Source organism: Scleropages formosus, chromosome 20, assembly GCF_900964775.1.
Source record: "Scleropages formosus chromosome 20, fSclFor1.1, whole genome shotgun sequence".
NCBI lineage: Eukaryota > Metazoa > Chordata > Actinopteri > Osteoglossiformes > Osteoglossidae > Scleropages > Scleropages formosus.
In genome coordinates this window covers 89,365-105,630 of record NC_041825.1, presented here as the reverse complement: position 1 = coordinate 105,630, position 16,266 = coordinate 89,365, and the positions used below count along the sequence as shown (strand labels likewise).

The 16,266-nt window shown below is 50.0% G+C and overlaps 1 protein-coding gene across 1 annotated transcript in view; it reads left to right on the top strand.

Moving 5' to 3' along the window:
• The window catches only part of LOC108919078 (zinc finger protein 385C-like), a 46,983-nt gene that overhangs the window by 26,297 nt on the left and 4,420 nt on the right, over positions 1 to 16,266 (top strand). Inside the window, exons 3-4 of the mRNA XM_029246542.1 lie at positions 3,273 to 3,383; positions 8,969 to 9,155. Of these exons, the coding sequence (XP_029102375.1) occupies positions 3,273 to 3,383; positions 8,969 to 9,155 (298 nt within the window). The remainder of the gene's footprint in view (positions 1 to 3,272; positions 3,384 to 8,968; positions 9,156 to 16,266) is intronic.

Here is a 16,266-nt window from a genome sequence, read left to right as displayed (position 1 = left end):
GGAAAAAGAGAAAGCGAAACAAAGTGCGGTGTGTGTGATTCTGGATGTGCACCTTTTCACTGCTCTTTATTCGCTCTCACTGCTACTGTAGTGGTTACAGCTGCTGCTTCTGGATCCAAAGGTCACAGGTTCGATTTCTGGCTGCAGTAAATTACCAAGCTGTGTAAATGAGTAAATAATTGTAGGTACATTAATACTGTAAGTCGCTTTGGAGAAAAGTGTCAACTGCATGAATAAATGTCAGTAAGTTGTAGAGTGATTTTATTTTGTAGTCTTGAAAAATCTGCATTTAAGAACATAAACTCACCCTCCACAGATAGTTTGTTTATTATATTTTATGCAACTGCCACATCTAAGGAGAACTGAGCAAGCTGTGTATTTCCTTATGAAACACCGGCACAGGTATCGATGGCAAAGGGCCATATGGCAAAGGAAACGTATGAACGGAACTGGCGCTAAATGAAGCGCAAGCGCCGATATTTGAGTTTTGTGTGCGGCGCCGTCCCGTTGTGCACCGCGGCCAGCGGTTAAGGAGTTCCGTGGGACGCCGAGGGTCAAAATGCACAGGGTGTGTTAGAGTGGCGCAGGAAACGGAGCTGTGCGGGCAGACTGTACCCACGCGTGACCGTGTGCGTCGCCACCGGCTCCTCCGCTTCCCACCGCAGGCGAGCGACTCGCCGCAGGCTGCCTTCGCCCTGCCCCTCGCTCCTTCTTGGCCCTCAGCTGAGAACAGGCTCTCATGAATGACAAGTCTAACTGTGCACTGAAAATGGAGCACAGAAACACACACACACACAACACAAGCACAAACACAAACACACACACGCACGCAACGCATTTGACTCAGTACATTTTCTTTATCCTTTAGTAGCTGTTACATCACTTGATTGTTTCTGCTTCTCAAGCCTTGCAGCCTCTAACTCCTCCAGCACACATTCACACTGAGCCTCATCCGCTCTCGGGTAAATTCTCCTCTCGCTTTCAGGAGCCTGAGACAAGGAAAGGAAAGGAAATGGATGGGAAGAGAAGGAAAGGAAATGGATGGGATGGGAAGGAGAAGGAGAAGGAAAAGGAAAGGAAAGGAAACGGAAGGGAAGGGAACTGAAGGGAAGGAGAAGGAAAAGAAAAGAAAGGGAAGGGAAAGGAACTGAAGGGAAGGAGAAGGAAAAGAAAGGGAAGGAAAGGAAAGGAAACGGAAGGGAAGGGAACTGAAGGGAAGGAGAAGGAAAAGAAAAGAAAGGGAAGGGAAAGGAACTGAAGGGAAGGAGAAGGAAAAGAAAGGGAAGGGAAGGGAAGGGAAGGAAAGGAAATGGAAGGGAAGGGAACTGAAGGGAAGGAGAAGGAAAAGAAAAGAAAGGGAAGGGAAAGGAACTGAAGGGAAGGAGAAGGAAAAGAAAGGGAAGGGAAGGGAAGGGAAGGAAAGGAAATGGATGGGAAGGGAAGGAAAGGAGAACGAAAAGAAATGGAAGGGAAGGGAACTGAAGGGAAGGAGAAGGAGAAGGAAAAGAAAAGAAAGGGAAGGGAAGGGAACTGAAGGGAACGAGAAGGAGAAGGAAGGGCTACAGAGCAGTGCTGGAACGCGGTTCACACAACCCAGAGTCTAGAGGAGACCGTAGGGGTTCAGCAAGGAGACACACAGCTCCATTATAAGGCTCTTTGAAAGCCTCGCTGTATGTATTCAACCAGCCAAGTCCGGTGCTCAAAATCAGCGGGCGGCTGCTTGGGCTCCCAAAGTCCTCATGTTCACGACTTCTGCTCCCAGAGCAGCGCCGATTCCTTCTCCACGTGTCCCGAGGACACAGATCCACTTCCTGCCGCACCACATTATCGAAATGAGAATCGGAGGGGAACTGGTTCGTCAGCTAATTAAACCTTTACAGCGGCACAATGGGGAGCACAGGCCCCGGGCTTTTACCACAGTTCGCTCTGTGTGTGTGTGTGTGTGTGTGTGTGCGTGTGTGAGTGTGCGCATGCGTGTGTTCGTGTTTGGGGGGACGGAAGGGCACGGAACACACAGGCGCGTCGTTCATCACGGCAGGCGAGGCGCCGGCCCTCGCTCCCGTCTCCGGGGCTCCTGTTTCCCGGGTCGGATAAAGGCCCCCTCGTTCCTGACGTGCCGCTAAGATGAATGCACCTGTCTCTCTACCCGAATGGCGTCCAGCGCCGCGAGCCCCCCGAAGAAACCTTCTGAAACTCAATCACGCGTCTCTGCCGGGCAAGCAACCGGCCGCCACGTAATTTCCTCCGGAAGAAAATGCCCCCCCGACAATGGGTGCATTCACACACGTGAACAAAGGGCACATTGTCGAAAGTCCTAAAACAAAGAGTTGTTCGCGTTTACCCTCCGAGATGCCCACGGCGGCGCGGCGGAAAAGTTGAGCCGCCGTGCCGAGCGAGGACCGGCTCCGCGTGCGTTCGTGAGCCTCGCCGCCGCGGTAAACGCGGGGACGTCACCCCGTCACCCGGCAGCTCGGACGTGAGGAGCGCATCTCCGGTGTGTTCAGCTGCTCCGCTAATCGCTCTGAATTTAATGGAGTTTGTGTGGGAAAAACAGCTCTGGACCCAAAGTGCATCTCAGCCGGTGAAGATCACGCTGAGGCTGAAGGGCTGCTGAGTCACGCACTTTGTGTGTGTTTCTGTGTTTCTGTGTTTCTGCCCTCCTTTGTTCAATATAAAGTAAAATCACTTGATTTTCACCGGCGTCGGTAATTGACGGGTTGGGCGCATTTCCAGTGAGCTGCTTATTTTCGCACGCACGCACACACGCACGCACACACACACCGTAACGTGGTGTCATTTTAAATCCAAACAGCAACTTTCATTCACATTATTAAACTCACACAACGTATGTAGACCTGAGCATCTGAGCTTAACGGATCCTTCCCTGGTAAAGGACAACGATGATGTCATCAGACATTACGTTTACAACACTTTTCTCCAAAGTGACTCACAGTGTTGAGCTTATAATGATTTACTTATTTATACAGCTGGGTAATTTTACCACAGCAATTTAAGGTAAGTACCTTGCTCAAGGGTACCGCAGCCGCAGGTGAGGCTCAAGCCTTCGGGTCCAAAGGCAGCAGCTCTAACCGTGTGCTACCCGCAGCCCGCGGCTGGGTTCAGTTCCGTCCTCGGAGAGTCGCGGCTCAGGGACCGTGTCGGATGGACGACGTCGAGACCGAACCGGACGCACCGAAAGAACGTCGGTGCCGAAGCCGCACGGGGCTGACGAGGGATCTGACCGGCGGTGCCGCTCTTGGTGTCTCCTACAGATGGACCCCGTGCAGAAGGCTGTGATTAACCACACCTTTGGTGTACCGCAGCCCCTCAAAAAGAAGCAGATCATCTCTTGTAACATTTGCCACCTCCGCTTCAACTCTACGGTCAGTGAACCTGCCTGGTTTTCCTCTCGCTGCTCCTTTGTCACATTTCCTCCTGGCTGATGTGTCTCCGTCTTCACATTTTGCCCTTCCCGTTGTCCCGTCACGTGTGTCCCTGGGTCTGCTGACCGCTGTTTGCAGCATCATTGCATTTTATCTGTCACGTCGCTTTCGTTTTCCACTGTCTAACAGCTTCGGAACGTACCGGGAATGTAATCGACGGTGTGGTCGTCCTTCTGGAACGTTCTTTATTCTTTTTTATCGATTAACAGCAGCAGGCCTGGGTCAGCGGCACAGAGACGGAAATCGAGAACACGTGCACGTGTTGAAAAGTAGGGCAGGAGATTACAATATTTTGAATTAAGGGTGAGCGAGTACAATTTTCCCGTGAAGCACGAGAAGTGCCGCAAAATGCAAACGAGTAATCGATTTGTCAGTAGAACAAAATGAAAAAGAAAAACTAATTTGGAAAATGAATACGTCGACTAGTTACGGAGATGAAAACCAGCGAAAGAACAGAGAAAATAATCAGTTTGTACATAAACAAATTATTAATCTGTATAAGAGGAGATAAATTTAAGCCCAAGTTGAGACTTTCTTTTGAGAAATTATTGTTCAACACAAATAGGCCCCATAATCAAGTGTTTATTGGTACCCTTGTGAACGGATGGAGGTCAACGACTGCAAGCACTGCTCTTGTGGTCTGAGGAAGACGTGTCCTCGGGTACCACTTGACATGGAATCGCAGGACTTTGTCACCTGTTTGTTTATGAAGAGAACAAACTCCCAAAAAATACAGTGAGCGAAACAAAATCTCATCTGCAGAGATTGAGCTGCAGATCTCAAGATCCAAAAAGATCCTGAGACGAAACATCCACAGAGATGCGTGATGGAAAGAAAGAGCAGAGCGTGGTAAGGACTGGGGACACCCAGTGAGCCCTTCAGTGACGAGTGGTGGAGGGAGTGTCATGGCGCGTGTTTGCGTGGGTTTCAGCACTAAGTTCATTTTGTTCTTGTTGTTTCCTTGTCTAGTCTGCAAAGGTACGAGAGATGCCAACAGACGAAAGGAGCAACAGTTCACTGTGCGGCAGGGCGTTGAGCTGAGCGCACTGCACCCTTAGCACGGCACGTCTTCGTATCACTCCATTACCCGCTTAAAAGACGTAAAAAGCATGATGCCTGTCGTCGCACTGCGTAATTTTAAACAAATTGAGAACAAATTAATCCATTTTGCATCCGTTTCTCTTACACGCTTTCTTAAGAAAAAAAAACCCTTGTTGCAGTTGCAATAGAAAATTCTATTAATTTCAGCTTGATTTGTACCATAAGTGACTTTATTACTAATTTGCATTTATATGGTTGGTGAAAAAATGTAGGGAATTCCAATAAGGCGTGCCCTTGAAGGAGACTCCGCTGTCTTTATCATCGGTAGTAAGTCGAGACGCCGTCGGTCACCTTCCAAATTCCCACCGCTTTGATGCCATGAACGTTGAATAAAAAAGCAGAGTCACAACCACCTTGTGTACACGTTGTGGCCAAAGAGGCATAAAGAGACGCGTGAGCAGCACCACGGTGGGCTCTTTTTTCACTATAACGTACAAAATGAGGACTGTAAACGGTGCGTCATGGCCGTTTACGGAGGACTTCCCCTGTGTAGCCTCTCAGGACCACTTGAGACTCGTCCTCGAACCAGCGCTCATTGAGCGCGCGTTCAAGGCACCGTTCGGCCGCTAATGATATGTTCCAGGTTGCTCTCTTCTTCCTGCGTGTCAACACAACTGCATGCCATTTATAGGCCTTTGAGATGTTGCTCATCTCAAAAGCAGCGGTGCTGCACTAGTCCAGCGGCGTCAACTCAACGAGCTCCTCTTTCGAGCGTGTCTCACGGCTCTTTACACCGCTTCTTTGCTTCCCGCTTTCGCCTTTATGCGGCACGCGTCCGCACGCCGGAGCATTCTGGGACCGCGGCTCTTCGGATGAGCGGGGGCTTCCCGCGTGCTTCTTCTGGGGTTGCACACGTTCATCGGACGCGTGTGAAATCCCCTGGGCGCCCGCATGGCCGCCGGTCAACGTTTGGACGCGACGTGCGGACGTGTTCGATGTGCTCGATGACAAGGAGCCCCTTTGCCACCAACCGGTGACCCTGCAGCTTCCGTGTCTCGTCCTCATTGCTTCCGTTTTCTGTCTCGTGGAGCCAGTCGTGTGGTTTGCATCACGCTCGGTGGACAGGGCCTCTCACCTGTGTGCCTGCGACTGTTGACCTTGCAATGACGCCATTAACCTCTTCTTCTCCCTCCCCTCTCCATGTACCCGCAGCGAAGCCGGCAGCCCTGACTGGGGGAGCAGACGTGCGGGTGAGGGGCCCTCGGTGAGGTTAGACTCATGGGCGTGGTGGAGGGTTGGAGGGTTGGAGGGTGTGGCGGGGGGGTGGGGGGGACTGTCTGCTGAATGGTTAGTGCTCGCTGACATTCAGCGCTGCCGCTGCGCCGCCGCCCCCTCGGCCTTGGGCTTCGTCCTGTGCGTAATCAGGCTGCGGCCCCCCCCCGTGTGCGGAACAGCTAAAGTGGTGGCATCCCTGTTCCCATGATGCCCTGCTGCCCCGTTCCCATGATGCCCTGCTGCCCCGCGTGCTTCATCTTCCAGTTTCATTAACGCCACACGCCCTCCTCCCTCATTACGCATCGTCTTTGAAACATATTTCCCGCACCTCTCGCTGGCGCACATTTAACCATCTCGCACCATCTCGTTCCACCGAAGAGCTCGGAGGTGGAGCGACGCAGAGTTCGCAGTTGCGGTTCGGAGCCCCTCGTTTCACTCGTGCCGTCTGAGAAAACACGTCTCTCACGCGCGTTCCTGCAAACGCAGCTTTCGGTGGAACGTGCGCGTGTTCTTTCGGTTCTCTGCTAGGAAAACGCAGAGCCGAACGCCAAGAGCGAGCGTCGGCTCGCCAAGGCCGAGGACGTCTTCCGCAGAGGACGCCGGGACATTTCCGGAGCGCCGCTCCGAGTCCCGGCGCCTGGGAACGAACCCTTGAGCTCCTCTGCCAGGTTTTCGGTTTTATTCGGTTTCTTCAAATTGGCTGCTTTTCATGATACCGAGGGCTTCTTGGAGGAAGCGACGGCCAAAGTGCGCGTGCGCCGCGTGGACGTGCGTTTAGCTGTCAGCGCGAACATTCGGCCGAGTGAAAATACTCCCGGAGTCCAGCAGGTGACGCCCAGCTGTGTGAGATGTAACGATCTGGCTAATGAGTACTCAGTTAGGCCAGATCCTCACGTGGATTCCTAAGAAAGGTGTATAAACCCAGACGGACACGGAAAAAAATGGAAGCTCTTCATTTAATATCTTGTAGGCAGCTATGGATGACTTATATTTCACACAGCTGTCTTCACGATGAAATAACAACATTAAAGTAAACTCCAAAACGTGCGAGGCACAAAGCGTGCACACGGACAAGCGTGACAGAGAGAGAGGGGAGGGGGGGAAACCCCTCGGTCTCCACCACCATGTGGGGAAGGTGCAGTTCTGCTGTTGGTTCTACGGCCGTCTGGGTCTGAGCCCTTATAGCAGCGAGCAGATCCCCTCTGTCCGGATCGCTTGCGCAAAGGGCTTCTTTTGTGATTCGACCAAAACGGGTTTTTCTTTCCTTTCCTTTCCTTTTCTTTCCTTTCCTTTTCTTTTCTTTTCTTTTCCGTTTACATTCACAGCTCTGTTTTCCTGACCGTTCCATCACGTTGTTTCCATGCACGCCGCTGAGCGCTCCACCTGCCCGCTGGGTCCGCAATGCCTGGTTTGCATTGTACACCACTTGTACCGCAGCTCACAAAGAAGAAAGGTGTATCTCTCTGCTCATTGTGCTCTTCACCTTCTGTCCCATGCATTAGAGGAAGCTGGAAGCTGTGAGAGCCAGAGGAGACTTGTTGCATCTATTGATGTGACGCGACGAGCCCATGATTTCTCTTCCGCTTCCGTGTCTGGTACCGCACCAAAAAAACCAGGCCATTTCCTGCCGTGTCTCCTGCTTGAGTGTCAGTGCAACCCAGCAGGCCCCTCTGAGAGGGTAAAAGCTTCTGCCGGGGGTTAAAAGCAACGTGCCGCTTGCGTTTTGCCGTTTGCCCTTTACTTTGGCCCAGCCCCCCCAGCCACCCACCGCGCTCGCGCGTGGGATGGTGTGTGCCCGCGTGTCCTACTGTGGCAGGACCTATGGCTCGCGCTCCTGCCCGTTCTCCTGGCGACACCAGCGCAGAAACCCCCGCCGGCGTTCGCGTGATCCAGCCACCAGAAGCTCTCGGATACACAGTCCAATCCAGAGCTTCCCAAGCTGTGCGCCGAAGGCCCCCGAACCGGGTTGCCCTGCACATCATTGCAAATGACATGCGAACAGGTGACGATTAAGACGCTAACTGTGTTCAGATGATCAGGGGGATTAACACCTTAACATCAGCACCTGCTCAGCTTAAGGGTGATGTGGGATGGAAACTGATTTTGGGCTTCGTCAGGCCCCCTTGGGCCACACACACACACCCTGCTCCGGTCCTTCTCGGCCAAATCTGCACAATTCGGTTCAATTCAGTGTATTTTCAATGAGCTCTTCTCACGCAGTGACAGAGCGCTGAACAAAGACATAAGCCTAGGCAAAGAAACAAAGAAAGAGGACAGTGAGTGACTGTACACCAGAGAAATGCTGTATCCATGCACTTACAATTAAGCTGTAAGTATGTGTACTGGCCACGGAGGAAAGGAAAGGAACAGAAACTCCTAATCGAAAATTGAGGGAGAAAAAACCTCTGTGGGTCCGAGGGCCAGTGGCTGCCCCCCACCCCCCACCCCTCCTGGGCATTCTACAACTAATAATGTCGTTCTTGCTGTACGATAGCTTGGTGTCCCAGCTCAACAAGGTACGTCTCGTCCATCGTGGCAGTTGGTCATCATCTTCAGTCGGCATGGGGTGCGTCTGTGACGGCCGGCCGACCTCCTCAGGTCTTATTATAGGGAGACAATGCTCAACAAGAAGAAATTGTTCGCAATTTATAACTTAAAGAAATATTAGACAGTTCACAAGCGGAGAAGAGCAGCCGACCTGCGCTCTGGGGATCTGGTGACGTTCCACAGTCCAGGTCTCAGTTCTCAAAATGGTAAATGATATTTACAGGAACATTGGTTGTCCAGTTATCCCAAGCATTGCCAGGAACCTTTAGGCCACTGGTAGATTGCTGATGTTATTAAGGAACTCTGAACAGACACAGGAAATTTGAGTATGTTCTTTGGCTGCTCTCCTGCCAACTAGAGATAGCAACTGGATCCTTTTTCACTACATCTTGTTTCTTGTATTGTACCCATCAATATGTCTGTATTTGACGTAACACTTGTGTCAATGAGTTGCTTATTTAAGATTCATGAACATTAAGTGATATTTGCACGTTTGTGCATTACAACGCACAGATTAATGTTGCGCTGGAATGGAGCACCCGAGATACCAGTCCATTACTGAGGACGATGCGGTGCTCACAGTCAGACTTCACTGCGAACCACAGGCAAAGAGAGAGAGTAACCACTGTGCCGCTGTCTCTGTCTTCATGCCTCCCCCTCAGAACCAGGCAGAGGCGCACTACAAGGGCCACAAGCACGCCCGCAAGCTGAAGGCTATGGAAGCCCAGAAGAACAAGCAGCGGAACCTGGGTGCATCTCTAGGGTGGGACAGAGAGCGGGACAGAGAGAGGGCGAAGGTGGGAGTCCCGGAGGCCTTGGCCCCGCTGATGGATGGCATGGAGGGGACAAGTGAGTAAGCCGACTGAGATCTGGGCTTCAAAAACCAAATCCCGTTACGTGGAATCTAGTTCAGAACTGACAGAGAGTTTACAACCTTCTCACCTTGTCTGACTGCCTCCTTGTGATCATCGCAAACTTACCATTTCTCTAAATCTGAGCTTTTCACTGCTGCCTTCCTGAAAGTAACTTCTTGCTTATTGCTTACTCTTTGTTATTCCAGTGCCTTTACTCGCTACCATCATCTTCTCTATTTCTCATACTCTTTGTTATTTTTAACTGTCTTTCCTCTTGCCACAGTCGAGCACCTAAAAGTGTGTCTTTAGAAACAAACAAGGACAGATTCGGCCAGAAACTCAGTGTGAAATCTCAGGGAGCCAAGACATGGAAACACCAGCCTTCGAAGGGTTGTGATGTTGAGTGTGTACGAGTGTGTGTTGGGGAGTAAATGATGGTACTGTGAAAGAAGCAGCAGGCTGAATGTGTGGGTCGAGGATGCTCCGGTGGTACGGCGTATCGACTTCCCACATCTGCCACAGAAGCTAAGAGTGGCTGTGACTATGGGAAGAGCTACCTGATCTTGGTGTGGACAGCGAATGATGACATTTACATTTACATTTACATTTACATTTACTCATTTAGCAGACGCTTTTGTCCAAAGCGACGTACATCTCAGCAAAAGTACAATTTATGCATAACATTGAGCGAGAGAAGGAGACATAGCTGCAGACATGAAAGTCTCAAGCAAACCTAGTTTGTTCCCTACCACTTGCAGCACCGAGGTCCATCGATCCAGTAGGTGCATAAGACACAGACAAATCCCAATACACACACACACACACACATTTTCAGAACCGCTTGTCCCATATGGGGTCGCGGGGGAACCGGAGCCTACCCGGCAACACAGGGCGTAAGGCCGGAGGGGGAGGGGACACACCCAGGACGGGACGCCAGTCCGTCGCAAGGCACCCCAAGCGGGACCCGAACCGCAGACCCACCAGACAGCAGGACTGTGGTCCAACCCACTGCGCCACCGCACCCCCAAATCCCAATACTCATACCAATATTTTTTTTAATTAAATATTATAAGATACACAAATGAGCAGAACAATACCAGAGTAATGGCTGAATAAAGGTTGTATCTGGGGATGCTTCTGGAGTTATGATGCGTGAACAGTTACACCATAGACGATCTGAAGAGATCTTGGGCAAAGTGGATCTGGAAACGGTGGGTTTTCAGACCCTTCTTGAAAACAGACAGAGTTTCCGCTGTTCTGAGTGACAGGGGAAGGTCATTCCACCACAACGGACCCAGAACCGAGAACCTCCGAGCTTTGCCTTTCGTGCGCGGGACCACCAAGCGAGCAGAAGTAGATGAGCGAAGGGGCCTGGCTGGGGTGTACCGGTTGATCAAGTCCTGTAAATAGCCGGGAGCAGTTCTATTGATGCATTTGTACACAGTAACCAGGGTTTTGAATTTGATATGGGCAGCTATAGGAAGCCAGTGATGACACAGTTATACATTTTAGCCCAAAGTTCTTAAGGGCATAATGTCTGAGGACCAAGTGTAAACAAATCTGCCTTTGAATGCTGAAATGAAATGAATATATGGCAGGGAAAAAGACTTGAGACAGATCTGGTTATTTTTCATGTAATATTGATATCAAGTATTCACCCTCATGGGGGCGCGGTGGCGCAGTGGGTTGGACCGGGTCCTGCTCTCCGGTGGGTCTGGGGTTCAAGTCCCACTTGGGGTGCCTTGCAACGGCCTGGCGTCCTGTCCTGGGTGTGTCCCCTCCCCCTCCGGCCTTACGCCCTGAGTTGCCGGGTTTGGCTCCGGTTCCCCGCGACCCCGTATGGGACAAGCGGTTCTGAAAATGTGTGTGTGTGTGTGTGTGTGTGTGTGTGTGTGTGTGTGTGTGTGTGTGTGTGTGTGTATTCACCCTCTTGGTTTTTTACAATTTTATAGTATTACAGCAAGGAGCAGAGATGTATTGAACTAAGAAGTTTTGCTGCTCATTAACAAAAATTGTCAAAGTGAAAAAAATCCTGACATTTTACTAACTTGATTAAAAATAAAAAACTAAATAAAAAACAGAACTGGCCGTCCTCCAAAACTGAGTAGCAAGAGGCATAGTAAAGAAGGTCATCAGGAGGCCTAAAGCCACTCCAAACGTGTCACAGTCCTTCATGACAGAGATGGAAGAAACTGTGCATGAGAAAACAATAGCATACACTCTGTTGATAAATCTGACTTCCACAGATGGGTGGCAAGAAGAATTTTTTCTTTTTGAAAGAAACTTACTTATATCATATTTCAGCTGGAGTTTTCCCAAAGGCATGTGAGAGACTCAACTATTTGGATGGAGATTCTTGAATTTGTGGGCCTCAATGCTAAGTCCTATGTTTGGTGCAAACCTAATGCAGCACATCATACTGAGAATACCATCCCTACAATAAAGCATGGTGGTGGCAGCATCATGCTGTGGGGATGCTTTTCTGCAGTAGGGACTGGAAAACTTATGAAGACAGAAGAAAAAATTTACAAAGTCAAGTACAGCAAAATCCTGTTACGAAAACATGCCGAAAAGTTTAATATCCTAGAGTGGCCGAGTCAAAGTCCAGACCTTAATCCAACCAATCATCTGTGGATTGCCTTAAAAATTGCTCTTTACGAATGGTCCCTATCCAACTTCAGCAAAGTTCCCAAGGAGATAGGGCAAAAATTTCAGTGTTAGGTGTGCTGAAGTGGTCCTACCAAGTATTATCTCTTATTAACTCTAATACACACACACACACATTTCCAGAACCGCTTGTCCCATACAGGGTCACGGGGAACCGGAGCCAACCCGGTAACACAGGGCGTAAGGCCAGAGGGGGAGGGGACACACCCAGGACAGGACGCCAGTCTGTCGCAAGGCACCCCAAGTGGGACTCGAACCCCAGACCCACCAGAGAGCAGGACTGTGGTCCAACCCACTGCGCCACCGCACCCCCGTAGCTCTAATACTTATGCATTAAATTATTTCCAATTTAGTTCAATTAATTGTTGTTCATCTTCAATTTAGTAAAATGTCTGTTTTTGTTGTCATTTTGACATTATGGAGTACCTTGCATTGATGAGTTTAAAAGATTAAATTAAATACATCATAGTTCCATGCTGTAATGCAATAAAACATGAAAAAGTTCAAAGGAGGTGAATACTTTTCATAGGCAATTATATGGAAAAGCTGTATATAGGTGTGATGGGAAATCACATGGAGATATTGCTGTCTGTAGGCACAATGGCATTATTCCCCACAAAGATGATTGCAACCCTCAGCCTCCTGCACCTGTCGTCCACCTCCTAGCCTGCAACAGGTGTCGTGGTGGATTAGTATTACGGCGGAAGGAGTTCTAACAGGGTAATTTAGTAGAATGGTCGGAGGGGGGTCTGTTGTTGCTGTCAGTCTGTTTTTTGGAGAAATGCATTTAATAAATCCGTGTGTATATCAGTGTTGCACAAGCTCTTCGTTTGTGAAATCCTCCAAGAACAACGTATCTGTCCACCTGAGCATTATGCACCGATTAATTCACCTGTTTATCGCTGAGTGGAAACTGCCGTGAAAGGAAGATTTGTGTTGTGGACGTTGAGGTTTTGGTTCAGAACTTCTCCTTTGAAAAAAGACAATTCTTTATGTATCACCTGAACTCTCAGTTCATGTCCACCAGCAATATTCTGCAAAGTTTCATCAGAAATGTTCTTTCTCTCTGCAGAAATCATTTGCTTTCTTCAGATGCTAGATTTAAAAATGCATACAGCTGACTGCGAAGGCAGAAAAGAACGGGTAAAAATTAGGTATTACGTATTGCCAGGTGCCCCCTGTAACTGGGTCTGAAATCCTGACAAAAGAGCAAAAAATTACTCTTAACATCAAATCTAGTTTTCTTAGTGCAATAGTCCGACATTCCTGCAGTGAAACATATCTAAATGGGATCTGGAATAGAGAGAAGGAGTTGAAAAAGGGACTGAGTGAATGAAGGGAGATAAGAACGAACTAGTTTTATGTTACAAAAGTGTCAGCGTTCCCAGGCAATTTGGCTAGAGGAGCGACCTTTTAAAAACCCAATAGAGTAATTTGCCTCATGATGAAGTGCAACGGGACAGAGCGTTCCAGCGGCAGTGCTTGAAAGGGCCGCTTTTGCAATGCAGCCATATTCCAAATTAAAGCTGGAGAATTTGATGTACATTTACATTTACATTACATTTATTCACTTAGCGGACGCTTTTCTCCGAAGCGACTTCCAACGAACTCTACGTAGAGTTATCAGCCCACACACCTTATTCACCGCGGTGACTTACACTGCTAGATACACTACTTCCGATGGCTCACTCATCCGTACGTCAAACATCACGCAGACAAAACCTGAAATTAATCTGAGACAGGGAACTGCTGATGGGATTGCAACAGAAATGTCGAGTAACTCTGCAGAGCTCTTCCAAGGTCCAGTGTTTGCTAGAATAACATACATACAGTATTGGGGCGCGCGGCGCCATGGGTTCAGATGGGGCGAAGAAGGATGCGGAGGCAGCATTCATCACGAATGATTTATTCGAACACCGACACTAGGAATATAATGCTCTCTGCGCAAGGACCCCGTTTCCTCCAGGACCTGTGCCTACAGCCAACCTTCCCAGCCTGCTCGGCACCCCCCCGTCTCTCTCTCAACACACCGGCAGACACAGTCACCCCATCATTTTCTCCCTAAGTGCCCCCAGTGGTTACACACGCTATTTACAAGTTATCCACAATGCAACTATTTACACAAAACATCTCCTCACCTAAATACCAGTAACGCGGGTCGTTACAGTATGTAGCAAGTCTTCCTTTGAGTGGCTGGTCACGTGGGCAATGTAGATTATAGCTCCTTCCCACCATTTTCTCGTACTGTTAAAGTAGTTTTCTTTATTGCATTCACAGCAGCCGTAGCTACACATTTACTCCTGTCTTTGTCGGGGTCCCGGCAGTCCAGAGCCTATCTTGGAATAACGAGGTGGTAGGCTACGGAGGGGGTGGTACTCTGGATGGGTCGGCACTCCATTGCAGGGTAGCCAAAAAATACAGTGAAACGTCACAGAGTGAGCAGGGCACCTAAAATACCCGTCTCTGGGGGGAACACGACACTCCACACAAACTGAGCCCCATTCAAACCTACATCGCAACATCGGAACGGTGCGGGTACGTTGTGGGAACAGTGAGGGAACAGTGAGGGAAGAGCGGTACCGACCCTGTCTCCCTGTCGGCCGGTTGCATGTTACCTTTAGGACATTTTGAGAACTTTGACACTCATCATTAGGGCACATCAGCGCAAGCAGGGTAACAAAAACATCCCGAGAAGTGCGTATGGATGGTTCTTCTCGGAACGTATCTGAAATCAACAAAGAGTTGAAGTTGTGCTCCTAGGAGAGCTGATCTAGAGTGCTCATCCTCTGGTAGGACACCTTCGAGGCTCTTCTAACGTCTAACTTTGTCATTCATTTCCTTTCTTTGACACATTTGCACGTAAAAACACCCAAAGTGTCTTTGGTGTTTTACTCGACGGAAAAACAACGTAAATGGTGACAAAGGGCCGTATTACATGGGACGGGACTAAAGGACAGTTTATGAGAGGAGCCATCATGTGTCCTCGGTGTTCTCAGCTAGCGGTGGAATTCTGGGCCTTTGGTGCTGGAAAGTAGCTCCACATCACGTCAGCATCACAGCCGACACCGTTGTGCGCCGCATCCCGGGGCGACCGGACCCAGGAAGCGAGGGCTCGCTATGACGCGTCGATCATCCCACCGCCTTCTGCACCCAAAATAATGGGTTCACTCCCAACCCCCACAAGGAGCCTGGCCCTTCACCGCATCGCGATGAACAGGCGATAGCTCGATGCCGGTTCCAGTTAGCGGTGGGTCGGGAGCTCCTTGCGTGGTCCCATGGTCTGGGCCTGCAGACACCTCGGCGCGCCACGCAATCACAGCTCTTTGGCTCATTGCAGGCGGGGAAATAATCTCTCCCTCTCGCGTTTAAAAGAGCATACGAGTTCTGTGAGGGTAGGACACGTGTTGCTGTGAAGGCCTTTGCTCTGCTTCACCATCTCTTGTCTACGTTTGTGACTTAAATCACAAAATCAGCTAAAGTGACCTTTGCTATTCGACCAACCCGTTTCTAATTGATCTTTGAAGGAATTAAATCGAGAGTTCTCTCCATAAGACAGTAAAGCACCTGAAATGCGGTCGAAGGGCCGACTTAGTGCACATATTCGCTCGCTGTCTGGTGTCACTTTATCCCCGGAAACCTGGGTCCCGCCTGGAAACAGAGGTTCCACTTTGCCCAAGAGCCTCTGCTCTCCTCCCTCCTCCCGGCTTCTCCTCTTTTCAGACTCTGTCCTGTTCCGCTCCGGCTGCTCGGTCCGTGCATTTCCTCGAACACGAGACGGAGTCCAGTCCCCGTGCCCGGTGTGCCTTTCTCGGTACCGCGGTACCACTGCACTCTCCTCTCGGCGTATTTCTGTTCCGCCTTTACACGCAGGGCGAAGAAGGCCAACCCTTAATCTCCGTAACGAATGGACTCCAAAAGTCAATCGACCGCTGCGGTTGTTGGGGGCCGTGGGGGTGACCTCCTGCTCTTGCGCACTGGATTTCTGGAGGCAGAGGCACACGGGGTAATCCCAGGGCGCACATCCCCAGGGACGGGGGAAATGGAACCGCCGGAGCTTACGTGCCCGGCCACAGCCTGCAAAGTTGCTCTTAATAAGTGAGCTTTGGGAGCTCGTTGTCCTCCTTCGTATCGCAGAGCCGAGCGAGATGTAAAACTGAGAAGAGCGTGACGCGCAACGCAAGTTTGAGACAAGTCGGTGAACAAACGCTGTGAATTGGTGGACGCTCCTACAGCAGTTCTCTGCGCTCCTGCTCTACAGTCCTACAGGAACTGCACTGGTTTAGTCCCGCTCAAGGTGAAACGCGCAGATCCGTTCAAGTGTCCCGTACCTTCTGTGAGCTCACGGGTCTGAGTGGACCATGGCTGGGTACAAGACTGTTTCTTTCACTTCATTACAGACGTTGTGCAGCATTTGGTGGCGTTGCATTTATATTTGCATG